The 14,611-nt window shown below is 45.6% G+C and overlaps 1 protein-coding gene across 5 annotated transcripts in view; it reads right to left on the bottom strand.

Moving 5' to 3' along the window:
* Window positions 1–14,611, bottom strand: part of MCF2L (MCF.2 cell line derived transforming sequence like) — a 176,210-nt gene that overhangs the window by 153,672 nt on the left and 7,927 nt on the right. For 4 of the 5 annotated variants that reach the window (XM_059685149.1, XM_059685146.1, XM_059685147.1 and 1 more), the window contains one exon: window positions 12,884–13,050. In XM_059685149.1, coding sequence (XP_059541132.1) covers window positions 12,884–13,046 — 163 coding nt within the window. In that variant the 5' untranslated portion in view covers window positions 13,047–13,050. Of the gene's footprint in view, window positions 1–9,883; window positions 10,073–12,883; window positions 13,051–14,611 lie in introns of those variants that run through there. The other variant, XM_059685152.1, reaches the window with a different exon arrangement.

Genomic DNA, 14,611 nt, shown 5'->3' with positions numbered 1-14,611 from the left:
AACCTTTTAAAACTATGACTCAAAATCTAATGGAAGTCAACTACATTTTTTAAATGGCAAAAAGGAAAGTCAAGAAAAGATAATCTGAGAAAAGTACTTTCAACACATATCTCAAGGGCTAATCTCCCTTAATTTATAAGGAGCTCCATTATAAATTAAAAACATTAAATGATTAGCAGCCTAGTTTTCAAAAAGGCAAACAAGAAATTTAAATAACTTAAACAAATGAGAAGATGCTCAGTCTTCTCACCTGTATGACAAATGCAGTAAGCTCCAGCTGGGATAGCTGTTTTCAATTCTCAGACTGACAAACACAAAAAATAGAAACTGGCTCCCACTGGGAACTCTCTACAGAGAGTCATTCATGACTCTTTGTGGGAGAAAAATGGAAACCATGGAACACAATAGTAACTTTGAGCAAAACTGTCAAAAAGTACTTGCCCCTGACAGCCTCTGAGAATCTGAAATCCAGCATATGCATGAAGTATATACATACATACATACACAAAGGTCATTAACTGCAGCACTGTATGCAATAACAAAAAATTGAAAAGAACCAAGCATCCAGCAATGGCTGCTGAGCTATGGTATAACCCAGTGGTTGGCAAAGTGTGGCTCGCGAGTCACATGTGGCTCTTTGGCCCCTTGAGTGTGGCTCTTCCACAAAATACCGACTTCTGCGCATGGGCCACGAAGTTTCAATCGCACTGTACATGTGCGCCCACACGTGGTATTTTGTGGAAGAGCCACACTCAAGGGGCCAAAGAGCCGCATGTGGCTCGCGAGCCACAGTTTGCCAACCACTGGTATAACCACACAGAGGGTTATTGTGTGACTAAATAAAGACTAAAGACATTCTCTCTTTACTGATAGGGAATTATCTTCAAGATATATTAAATGGGGGTAAAAGATATAGGACAGTATTTGCAGTATGCTACTTCTTGCATAAAACAGGAGGAAACCAAGATTATACCAGTGTCTCTTTGTATTTGTGTAAAGACCCGGGAGGTACATGGGATCCTGAGGCAGTGACTGCCTACGGGGTGAAGAATGGGCACATGGTGACGGGATCAGAGCGAGAATTCTCAAGGCGCACCTCTCATATGACAGACGCTCCTCAATTCACGGGGGGTCACAGCCTCATAAACCCATCATGAGCTGAAAATATCGTAAGTTGAGAGCACATTTAACACACCTGACCTACCAAACAGCATAGCTTAGTCTTGCCTACCTTAAACATGCTTACAAATCAGCCTACATCTGAGCATTATCTTGAGTTTCATTTCAAGAGTAATTGCCTTCCTCTTCTCACCAGAAGCAGGAGGCTCAAGCATATGGGCTTTTTGTGGACATGATGGGACACAGAAACACAAAACACAATATCCAAACATGCTGGCAACACAGCACACTGGAGTATTGGTTGTTCCCCTCCTGATCATTGGGCTGAATGGGAGCTGAGGCTCACTGCCCAGCATCACAAGAGAAAATCATGCACATTGCTAGCCCAGGAAAAGATCAAAATTCAAAGTACAGTTTCTACTGAGCGTGTATCGCATTACACCATCGTAAAGTTGAAATACCATCAGTCAAACCATTGTAAGTCAGGGACCATTAGTATTTTGACTTTGAACCATAAAGATGTTTACTATTTATTATAAAGCAAAACACAGAAAAGAGGAAAGTTGAAGTAGGGGCGGGGAACGGAGGAGGCGGGGGTGAAGAGAACCCAGTCAGCTCCCAGGGAGAATAGATGCAATCTTGAGAGATTCATATCAATATGAAACTGAGGTTTGGACTTGGTATAACTACTAAATGGGGAGTCTTGAAGGTCTCTCTCAGCAGCCAGAAAACAATAGAATCCAATGTTCTATATGTAGAGCAATTGAGAAATAATGTGCAGAATTCAGAAAAGAGGAGATCTGGGACCTGGAGAGTATATGCTAAGTGAAATAAGCCAGTCAGAGAAAGACAAGTATCACATGATCTCACTCATATGTGTAACCTAATGAACAAAATAAACTGATGAATAAAAAAGATCCAGAGGCCTTGAAGATGCAACAGACTGACCTATTTCAAAGGAAGGGGAGGGTCGGGGTGGGGAAGAGAGAGGGAGGAGAGAGATTAACCAATGAACTCATAGGCATAGCCCATGGACAGACAATAGTTCAGGGAAGGCCTGGGGAGGGGACGGGAGCAGGAGCAGGGTGGAAGGGGTCAATGGGGGGGGGGGGGGTGGACGACATCTATAATATTTTCAACAATAAAGATAAATTTTTAAAAAACCCACAAAAAGAAACAAAAATAATGTTACAAAAGTCCTACACAGTGTATGAAACTGAATACAAAATTACAACACACTGCAATGCACTGCTGCTAGCAGCCCATCTTCCCAAACCCAGGATTCCAAAAGTGCCTTATGAAACCATTCTCACTTGAATGAACAAAGATTACGTTTGTCCCCTGGAACAAAGGAGCCAGCCACATTCCAGAAAGGTCAGTGTTAAGGTAATCTCAGGTGATCTCTGCAATTGAGAAGCTGTAAACCTCTGAGAATCTCTCAGAAGTCTTTTGCTTTGCCAGGTGTTGAGCCGTAATGCTCTGTTTTGGGTTTTACATGCACACATGCACTCACTCACAGACACACACACACACACACACACACACACACACACACACACACACACCCCTTCTCCTAGGGTCACCAACAATTATAGCATTAAGGGCCCCATAGCAGGGAGGCCGCCTCTCCCCATGGGATCCACAGCCACCTCTCCACAGGCCCTTTAAGAGCTCAGGTGGGACAGACTCCAGGACCAGCTTTTCCGGACTCTCCAGGGCCCTAGGGAAGGCCTCAACTTCCAGAGGCAAAGTGTGCTGCTAACCCAGCAAGATAGGATCCCAGGAAACTCCAGGTGAGTGTGCTCACTTTGGCCTACTCTCTCACTGGGCTGAGGAGGTGGGGATCTGTAAGGAGAAAGACATTGGGCTTGCAGATAGACCTGAGGCGGTCATTGTTGGCAGTGCCTTTAGGTAAGCGGGCCCTCAGGTGACAGTGGCTGTGGCCACTACGCAATTCCATTCCTGCAGTTGGTAGATAAGCGCCCAGCCTGTTTTGTCTTCTGGGGGGAAAGTATAGTGTCAGTCACCGGTGACTGACATGGGGCTTAACGTGTTAGCAACCCAGAGGCCTGACATCTCTGACAGACAACCCTGCTAGACAAGTTACCCGGGTAAAAGAGAGTGTGGTGAATGAAAACACGTACAGTATCAGCCATGTATACAGAAATGAGAGCTATAAATATACACGCTTATATTTAAAACACACACACAATAGAAGGATTAACGTCAAAAACTAAAAGGGAAAAATAGATTACTTATGGAAGAAGGTAAAAACAAGAAGGAAGGTAAAAACAAGAAGGAAGACCCAGGGACAGACCCTAGACATCTCCGAATCCGGCTTGGCTTTGGAAATATGCAATTATCCTATATAATTACAAAACAAAGTGGAAATTTAAGCAATCCTTGAAAAATTAAAAATACAACAAAGGAACTTATTCATCGGGTTGGTGGCATAGTCACACAGAGAGGATTTTAAAACACAGTAATCTGACTAAATCCCTCAAGTTCCTACAGGTCAACAATCTAAATTCCAACTTCCTCAGGAAAAATGTTACCGTGACCGTGAGGACTGCTGTTCTGATACTATTGGATGTGTATGTAGGAAACGGCACATAAGCCATTATATTGCTGTCATTGGAAAAAGGGATTTGGGGCATGGGAACAGGAAGATACAGATCCAAGATCTAAGTGGTCCTAAAATTGAATTGCAAGTATCAGAACTAATTCATATAGATGTTTCTCTTTTCTAGACCATCTGTGAAGTGTAACTTGCGCCTAAGTGTGCAATTGATGAATTTTGACAAATGTATACACTTGTGGACCCACTGTCACTCCAGAAATAGAATATATGCATCACTCAAAAATTCCCCTCATCACCTCTGCAATCAGTCCCCACACCTGCCTTTGACCCTCAAAACCCTAATCTGCTTCCTGTAGCTGTAAGATTAGCTTTCCCTTCTCTAGAGCTTCCTGTACATGAAGTCACGTGGTAGCGACTCTTGTGTGTGACTTCTTTCACTCACAATGTTTCCGAGACCCATCTGGATTGTTGCATGAATGAACAGCCTGTTAGTTTTTATTGCTGAATAGTATTCTTAGTATGAACTCATAGATATATTTTAAGTTAAAACGTGTAAGATATCCCAGGCCTGTCCACTGAAAAGGCATAGAAGCAATGACCAACCCAGTGGCAATGGGTATTCCAGGTGCCTAGCTTGTATACTATTCTTTTTAATTAAAGTACAGTTGGCATAAGTATTATATTAGTTTCAAGTGTACTTCTCAGAGTTAGGAGATGGTCCAGGTCTCCTGAACCACATTGAGTGGAGTCAAAAGCCTGCCAGGAAGAGGTTTCCAAGGCCCCAAAAAAGGGACAATTTGACCAATAAAAATAGCTGTGATGGATTTTAAAAATATAAAATATTAAAATCATTGAGTTCAAAATGATACATATATTTTTTTTTATTTTTCTTATTGATTTTTTACAGAGAGGAAGGGAGAGGGATAGAGAGTTAGAAACATCGATGAGAGAGAAACATCAATCAGCTGCCTCCTGCACGCCCCCACTGGGGATATGCCCGCAACCAAGGTACATGCCCTTAACTGGAATCGAACCTGGGACCCTTCAGTCTGCAGGCCGATGCTCTATCCACTGAGCCAAACTGGTTAGGGCTGATATATATTTTTTAAATAATAAGTTTACTGATTTTTGAGAGAGAGGTAGGGGGGAGAGAGAGAGAGAGAGAGAGAGAGAGAGAGAGAGAGAGAGAGATGTGAACTGGCAACGTCCTGGTGCACAGAATAACGCCAGGATGATGCCCAACCAACTGCGCCACTCTGTCCAGGGCTAAAATATTTTTTTTAAAACTCTAACCAATTCCTAGGAAGTTGCTAAGGAACAAACACACTATTCCAGAAACTGTTAAATAAGAAGGAAAGAATCAAGCATTTATACTGCCTCTCCTAGAACTTAAATAAATGAAAAAGGAATGATTGAATGAGAACATCTGCAACTCTTGAGAATTAATAGACCTATGTAATAGGCCAACGGCTGCCAACATCCCCAAAAGACAGACAAGCAAACAGTCACATACTTCTCGGTTGGAAGGGTGCCACCATGACATCATCTTAAAAATAAACAAAGATCCAGGAGCTGGTTCAGGTTCTCATGAACGACCAATTTATAAGAGATACAAGGACAAAAGACATGCAGGTGCTGCTCTGGGGTACAACAGCACAGTGCAGACACTCCACGCAGCAAAGGACACGCTCATCTCAGCCCCTGAATTACAAGGAGGGTCACCAGCTGTGTGGCGTGACTACCTCCATGGCCACACACTCTTGGTGATGTGGTATAAATGACTGTTGAAGGGTAGCAGAACACACCACCCCAACATATGCCCCTTTGGTGTACAGATGGTTTTGAGCTGAAGGCAACTAAGAAGCAGCAGACACAAGATCTCTTTTGCCCAGGAGGCCCAGCCGCTCCCCCAGGCCTGCCCTTCCCCTTGTGACTGGGAAGAAGCATTGGGGCTGCCTTTATTCCTTCATTCATATCTAGCCCTTTCCCCAAGGGCCGCCAATAGAGGTCCAGGAATATTCTCCAGAGACATTTTTCCTTCAGAATTGCTGGGTGAGCTCCCGCCTTTGTTATGAGCACGGGTGGGTGCAGTCCCAGTGAGACAGTGAGAATGGGGACAGCGCCTGAGAATTGGCACCTGTATGAGCAGCCTGCGGAGGTGGGGTGAGGGGGTGCAGAACAGGGGTCAGCATAGGATGGGAGACCAGTCCTCATGCCTATGGGGTACAATCTCATATCCTGCATCCGGAAACATGTACTCTCAGAGAGATAATAAGGTTCCCAAGCAGAAAAACAGAGGAAAACAAATTATATAAATGTGTAATAATAAATGTGTACATTTTGGTGCATATTTAAATTTTTAAAATATATTTTTTATTGATTTCAGAGAGTAAGGGAGAGGGAGAGAGATAGAAACATCAATGATGAGAGAGAATCATTGATCAGCTGCCTCCTACATGCTCCCTACTAGGGATTGAGCCCACAACCCAGGCATTTGCCCTTGACCAGAATCGAACCCAGGACCCTTCAGTCCACAGGCCGATGCTCTATCCACTGAGTCAAACCAGCTAAGGCTTGGTGCATATTTTATATCTTTTCTCAAAATGATACATACCTTGTATTTACAAAATTGCTATCATAGTGCATGGTTTTATAATTGGCTGATTCACTTCTTAGAACATAAGACATGGGAGAATGATCATTCTAACAGCTAAATAATTTCACCAAACCCCTAATACCGTGATTTTGCTTTTCCGTAAAAATTCATCATCATAAATAATGACCATGATAAACATCTTTGTTCATGAACCTTTGTAACAGTTTTAAAAATTAATTCCTTAGTTTAAATTTCTACAAGTGGAAATTTCTGATTGAAAACAAAATATTTGAAGTTTTTATCCATATCATCAACTTGTTTTCCAGTATAGCTACAAGGATTGACATTCTTATCAGCAGTGGGTTTTAACTTTTTGTCCATAAAAATGGAGAAAAGGAGCACTCCTTGTTAAATTTGCATTTCTCATTTCTATTTATTTATAGTGCAGTATTTTCCTGTCTTTATGGTGGTGTGTCATCTCTGCAGGCCTCATAGTGAGCTTTCTGCTAAGGCATTCATCCTGTTCATTCTGCTGTGTAAGAGATTTGCATATATGAAGGCCATATCTTTTGTCATGTGGCCATTTTTTTTCTTCTAGTTTTTCACTTGTGGTTAATCTTCTTCATTGAGATTGCTAACGTACAGTTTTTTTGTTTTTTAAAATATATTTTTTATTGATTTTAGAAAGAGAAAGAGAAAGGTATAGAAAGATAGAAGCAGAGATGAGAGAGAAACATCAATTGGCTGCCTTCTACATGCCCCCTACTGGGGATTGAGCCTGCAACCTGGGCATGTGCCCTGACCAGGAATCGACTGTCACCTCCTGGTTCATGGGCCAATACTCAACCACTGGGGCACACCAGCCAGGCTCTAACATACAGTTTTAATGTTCAGGTAGTAAAATCTCTTCCTTTTCTCCATTTCCCTCAGATCCTTCAGTAGAATGCATCTTCTTCTCTAACAGAATCACTTCCAACAATCTAGCACCACTTGCCGCTCAGTTTGGCCAATCCATCCACTGCCCACCCTACGTGCTAGTGCAGTGCCTCCCAAGTATTTCCATGATGTGCACATGAAAGATGAAACATCTGTACAGGACACAGGGGTGAGTGGTCAGGGCTGTCCTCAGACCTCCATAGGAGGCCGGGGGATCAAGGCTTCAGTCCTCTCTAGCCCACGTTGGGCACAGCCCTCCACTGTGGACCCCGGGGAAGGAGATACTCCCAGTCCTCACACTCCTCAGTGACTCTAGAGATGCAGGAACCCAGGTTGCCAGAGAGGAAAACAGTAAGAATTCTGCTGGAGCCCAGGCACACCCCCAGGGCAGAGACTGTGAACAGCAATCACAGGGGGACTGCTTCAGAAACAGGTGATATTTTTGTGGATCTTGAATAAATGGGTGGGGTTTTAACCAGGAAGTGAACAAGGCAAGAGCGAGAGGAAGGATTTCTATGCAGTGAGAATGGTTCAAACAAAGCAAAGACCATCTCCCCAGGTGACCCACTCGGCACAGCTGGGAGAAGGGGGAGGCGCATACAGTTTGGCGTCTTGTTGACGCAGCATGTTCTCCACTGACGTTCCCCACTGATTCATACTGACAAATGCACTTTCTCTGGAGGAGACTTTGGCGCCATGATGACCTTATCATACAGCACATACTATAAAGCACACAGTTAGATAGAAAACCCACTAGCTTTCTGATAAAACACTCACAATACCACTGCCCCTCCTGGGCGTGCCGCAGAAGTGGTGCGGCTGCCAGGGATGGGGGATGAGAAGATTTGGAGCTCTCGTAGCTGAGCTGCTTTCCAGCACCTTCAGTTCATGTGAAGAACATTTCTCCACCAGCTCAGAGTCGTTATTCCCAGTTCTAGGTAATTCATGGCTTCCATTCAAATCAACGATGAAAAGCGCCAAGTCCATTCCACTTAGAAGAGTCCATCTTGGAGATCTTGGAGACCAGAGGACTCCCTGGAATCTCCAAAGGTCATGCAGAGGCTGTTGGGGGATTGATCCACTCCAAGCCCTTCTTACCTATGACCTGGAGGGTCGCAGCCCCTGTGCCCTCCCTCTGGCCCCAACCACACCTCATCCTGGCCCTTTAAGACCTATTAGGAGAAGTATTCATGCTTCTAGCATCAACTAGTAACACTGTAGTAATTTGTAAAAGCAGTGCAGTGAACATCTATATTATAAAAGGCCAGTGGCCATAACGCCGTAACGACCAAACAACCAGTCACCAGGAGGTGCATGGAGCACCTCTCAGTCCCCCCTCCACCCCCCCGCCCACAAGCCGCTCTCGGCGGTGGGACAGGGCTCGCTGCACGGAGGGTCTGGGTCTCGTGAATTTCACGCGCTGGGCCTCTAGTGTATTCTAAAGAATCAGAACTCCTGCTAGCTTCCTGAATAATATAAAAAGTCCAAGTGAAGAAGACCAAGGGATCAGGGAAGGTTAAAAAGAAGTTAATTATTTATAGCAACACTGAAAGCTCCATTTCCACAAACAACATATTCGTCTTTGGAGAATGTCCCACTTGGGACTCATAAAACCACAAAGATAAGACCAACCAAGCCCAGCCTCTTAGTGGGTACTTCCCAGGATGGCTTTCCAATATCAGATCGCATACAAGGGAAAACAATGACTCTCTCGGGAACATGACATGAGCTTTGGAAGACAAGGAACCAGGAAACCGTAGCGCCTATTATACTGTGCACAACTCGGCCCCTGAAAAGGCCACAATCACTGCGACTCATTCATTCTTCATTCAGCGGCGATTACAGTCAGTGCCAGAGACACTGGAGATCATCAGAGAGCCAATTTCCTCCCAAGCATCCGTTTCCTGTGGTCATTTTTGCCTTTCCCAAAATGCGTTTTCAGTCCAAGCTGCTTCCGTAAAACCCTCTGTGAGGCTCTCCCATAACGTGACCGCTGTCGCCTCATAGTTTTCAAGTCCCCCTCTTCCTGCAGCTCTTTCCGACCCCCCCAGCTTTCTCCAGGTGGACATGCCCACACCTCCCGGCCCCTCCCAGAATTCCATACAATCTCATCACAAATGCATGAAGGCCTTTTGTTTAGCCACATGAGGTTACCAATATTCAAAGGTTTTTGACTTGCACAGTGGCAACCTCATGATTGAGCGTAGTATTTCAGATGGCCTTTATTTACTTTAAGTCCAAGTCAGGGACTGCATTTTAATTGTGTTACCCCGTGTCAGCATTTTGTAAAGCCCTCACTTAACTCTGGTGCCATGTCACATATAGAAATTTTTTGATATTTGCAACCATAGTAAAACAAAGACTTATACTTTTGATATTTATTTTATATATTTAAATGCCATTTAACGAAGAAAAATCAACTAAAAAAATGAGTTCGCGTGTCACCTCTGACACGTGTGCCATAGGTTCGCCATCACTGCTCTAAGTCGTCCCCCACACTCACACAAAGCTGTGCCAGTACTTGTTTAAGACACTCAAGAAATTGTTGGGGGGTGGGGGGGAGGTTGGCATCATTAACCAATTAGAATCCACAAACCTTTTAAAAGAGTGAACATGCACGACAATGGCATTCTAAAAACAGGAGCGCTCACCTGTGCCACCTGACAGGCCGTCACAGCCACTGGCACTGGTTCTGCCCTTCACCTCTGCTGGGGCAAGGAAACTGCTCATCATTATAAGCACATCTTCCGGATCTCCCACGCTCAAGTCTTATGATGAACAAAATGTTCACAGACAAATGCTTCCTTGCCTGACTCGTAGCTGGTTTGGTGAGACATCTCCTGGAGGGACAGGAAGGCAAGCCGAAACCCTGCTGCATGGGACCTCGGGTGCCACGGACATGGGGTCACCTACCCTGTTCAATGGGCGATGCGGGCGTGTGTGAGACAGGCAGACTGGAACAGATGCCAACGTTCACTCATGCTAAGGCAAGAACGGCAGTGGTTGCTCACACAGATCTGGTGTCTACGTATGAAGGCACCGTGTGGAATCTGGAGAGCTGGAAATCTGGAGATCCAGTCAAGCTTTAAAGCTCCCCTTGCTAAAAGGTACTGTGTGTACGTGCCCATGCGTGTGCACATAAGCCCATGCGTGCATACGAGCACGTGTGTGTAGCTCTAAAAGGGTTCTGCAGGTTAGGGGAGAGAGAAGAAATCACAGGACGGCGATGTTACTCAGAGCAGAGACACGTTCTGGGACACAGCTCTGAGCATCACTGTCGGGCACACCTTGCACTCACAGGACCCTTACAGCCCCCACTGGCATGGTGCTGCCATTGCCACATGATGGAGAGGAGGTTCCACCCCTTGCTCACGCTCGTGGGGCTGGAGAGTGACAAAGTGACACACTGGAATTTGAACCTGGCGTTCCGCTCTGAGTCGTGTTGCTCATCACCACACAGGCACCTGGTGCTGCTCAGCTAGGGAGACTCAGTGACACTAGGAAACGATTCAGGCAGTCAGGTTGGTGATAGAGGGTCTCCATTTCTGCACAGGTCAACCCCATCCCAGCCCTCAAACCAAGACATGGCAGGGTCACTGGGGCCTGGGAAGCCTGCCGGGCTCTGAGTGGTTACGGGCAGTTAATGTGCAGCCATGCTAAGCACTGAAAGACTAGCTCACCTTCCAGCCATAAAAGCTAATGATAAATGGGATCTGGACCCTCTAAGTCAGTGATGGCGAACCTTTTGAGCTCAGCGTGTCAGCATTTTGTAAAGCCCTCATTTAACTCTGGTGCCGTGTCACATATAGAAATTTTTTGATATTTGCAACCATCGTAAAACAAAGACTTATACTTTTGATATTTATTTTATATATTTAAATGCCATTTAACGAAGAAAAATCAACTGAAAAAATGAGTGCCTGTCACCTCTGACACGCGTGCCATAGGTTCGCCATCACTGCTCTAAGTCGTCCTCTCGCCGAGGAGGAAGCGTGCCTCCTTTCTAAGTCCTTTTCCCAGAGCAGAAGCCGCAGGCTTGGGGCAGCATCTTCCCAGCGGCCCTCTCCTCCCTTCACTCTCCCAAGCAGTGACCATCTCACTACCCACTTTATTCCTCACGTGGGTACATATCAGAGAACCAGAACTGCACCTGGGCAGTAAGAAAACTTGTTGGAAAGATGAGGCGCTCCCATCACAGGAAGACATACAAAGTTTTAGGTTTTAGCCTCTCGTTTGCAAACCACTGACCAGGGAAGTGACAAAAATCAAGTTTTAAACATGCAAAACTAAACACAGATGCTGGGGGCGGGGGGAGGGGTGGGACGGGGAGCGACCACACTGGAATTCAACCTCTCAGCCAGCCAAGTTTAAATAGCCAACCATGTTTACAGCTGCAAGAGTCTGTCAGCAGAATTGTGGCTCAGAGCCGCTGGGTCCGGGGACATTTACAAGTTCCCCCACAGGAGCACACATGATAATGCCAGACATCCAGCTGTGACCCTGAGCCATGCACACCTGTAACAGGATGGAAACCCTGGACCCAGCCCTGAGAGGGTGGCCAGGGGACAGCAGCACAGCCTTAGCTGTGCCCAAGTCCAACAGTGCGGGCTGATTATGGCGAATGCCAGCCTAGGGCCAGGCCGAGAAAGCTCCGGTTTAGAACCCAAGGAAGTGTTAACAGAGTGACTCGGTGACCTATGAACCAGGAGGTCATGGTTCGAGTCCTGATCAAGGCTCATGCTAGGGTTGTGGGCTCCATCCCCAGTAGGGGGGCGTGCTGGAGGCAGCTGATCAATGATTCTCTCTCATCTTTGATGTTTCTATCTCTCTCTCCCTCTCCCTTCCTCTCTGGAATCAATAAAAATGTATTTTTTAAAAGTGCTCAGATGAGCCTCTAGCTGTCGGCTCAGATTCACGCCTTCCCCTTCGGTAGTCAGTGACAGTGTTGCCTTGTCTAGTGAAAATGGTACTTGTGGAGTTAGTTTGCGGGGAAATGGCAACACATAATTAAATGCAGGCAACACTAAAAACGGGGAGCCATCACTTCCTTCCATTCAGAAATGCGTGTGAGCTCTCAGATTAGCCAGAAACAAGGAGAAAGGCATCCCCAGGCGAGGATGAAGGGGTGAGCCTGAGCTCTGAGGGGTGTGGTCCTCTCCCCACCGTGTGTGCTACTCATTCTGTCGTTAGGGCGGGGTCACTGACTTGGTGACTGGCAAAAGCTTCCGCACCCTCTCAATACGACAGCACAACACATTTAAACAAAAGCTCTTGTGTTTTTGAAAAGTGAAGCAAAGGCTGGGAGTCGTTCCCTTCAGGGGCACAGTGTTTCGTTTAAAACCTAAATGGACATTTCTCATGATCTCTCACTGGAGCCAACCTCATTTAAAAATGTTAATTGAAATAAGCACCAGAAAGGCAAATGAACAAACATCGTGAGATGTCCTCACCTAGGTGTGTCAGCTAACAGCTGCCTGAACTCGGTTTGCCCGCCCCCAGCATATGACCAGTGAAGCCGTGTGTCAACTGTTCTCCCAGATCTAAAACCCATCCGCCTCCTACAAAGACCAGAATAGCTAAGGACAAGGCTTTGGGGTCCGATGAGTAGCAAGAGCTTCCAGATCAAAATAAAGTTTAAAACCGGCCTCTACCTGTAGCTGTCCCCTCTGGTTGATCTCGAACAAGCCTGATGACGTCAGACACATCGATCTGATGGTCGCTTTCTTCCGTTTGGGCCTCATTGGATCCTCGCGGGGAAGAACAATCCTTGCTTCCCGTTTTCTTGCACCGGATGAATCTCCAACAGTCAAACATCGGTCTGTAGGGTGGAAGACAAATTTTAAAAGGAAAACGAGGTCACGCTGCCAATACACATCCGAGTCATTTCTTTGAACAGAGCCCAAACAACTAGATACAGCCTTTAGCAAAGTTTATTCTGAAATGGATACAGTATGTTTAAAATCAAATTCATTCTTGCCCTGGCCAGTCTGACTCAGTGGTTGAGTGCTGACCCATGCACCAATAAGTCACCATTCATTTCCCAGTAGGGGGTGTGCAGGAGGCAGCCCATCAATGTTTCTCTCTCATATTATATTGATCTCTCTCTCTCTCTCTCTCTCTCTCTCCTTTCTCTCTCTCACTTTCCCTTCCTCTCTCTCTAAAGTCAGTAAAACATATTTCTAAAAAATTAAATTCATTCTTCTCCAATGAATATCTATCAATGTTCAGTTTACCAAGCAAGCTTCTTTTATAATATTGAAGTGAAATAAAGGGTTACATAAACAAAAATTTACTTCTGCTGTTTAAGAGAAAGCAAAACCTAGATTTTTTTCTCCTTGACATTTAGGCTCTAGTTTCAAGGATATAAAAACCCCTGGTTCTCCTGGTTTCAATGTCACAGTCTATTTCACTGAACTGGCGAACTTTCAAAACCATGCCGACGGCTTATTCAGGTTACTTAAGAACATTTTAAATCCTCTAAGTAAAGAATGTCCTCAGCGTTCCAGAACAAACAGTAAAATCTTATTCCTCCAGTGAAAATTTGGCAGAGAAACATAAATCAGGTTGTTTTAGAAGCAATCTTGAATTTAAATAGACAACTAGTAACTGTATCTCAAACAGAAGCCATCTGAAATCCTTTGCTGGGCAAACAATTCACCTTTATTAGGTAATCACTAACTACACTTCTTCAGACATAGTGTTTTAGAATATTTATGGTTCATTACTATTTCTTCCTGTTGGCTTCATACTGGCAAGGTCCCTTCTTTAAGAATAAAGAATTGGACTTGAATAAATTTGACTTGTGGCTCCACAATCTCACCTTTCATTTCACTGCTTTACATTCTGCTTTATCCACTTCCGGTTGACTTTAGCCCCTGCCTCAAGGACCCCCCAAGGAAGCCCTTCCTGCCCCTTCAAGGAGAACGCTGGGAGATTAGAGACGGTGGCCTGCCCATGGCCACTGTTCTGCCTCAGTCCGTGGAGGACGCCCTGCGGTCCCAGAAAGGCCCTGGTCACTCCATCCAACAAGGTTCCCCCAGGTCCCTGGCCACAGGATGGCCGCTCGCGCTCAGCGAGGCTCGCAGGTCTGGCCACCCTCTGGACACACAGGAAGCTTCGTAAGCTCCCCCAATTCCGGCCGGCCTTGGGGGAGGAGGGGTTCCAATATGCCGCCTACTGCAGCAGAGTCTCAGTGATCGTTCCAGAGAGGAAGGAGCCACCACAAGACCGGGGGGAGGTGGGGACACACAGTTCAGATCCCAAACACTTTGGGGTGTCACCAATTCCACACCTGTCCCTAACAAGAAGATATCATGTTTCTCCCACCCCCTCCTCTTCCTGCCAAACCACAGCTCCCTGGGGCTTCACTGCCTGTCCTG

Source organism: Myotis daubentonii, chromosome 2 (genome assembly GCF_963259705.1).
Source record: "Myotis daubentonii chromosome 2, mMyoDau2.1, whole genome shotgun sequence".
Lineage (NCBI taxonomy): Eukaryota > Metazoa > Chordata > Mammalia > Chiroptera > Vespertilionidae > Myotis > Myotis daubentonii.
Note: the sequence above shows the minus strand (reverse complement) of the source record. Positions and strands in the feature narration are given on the sequence as shown.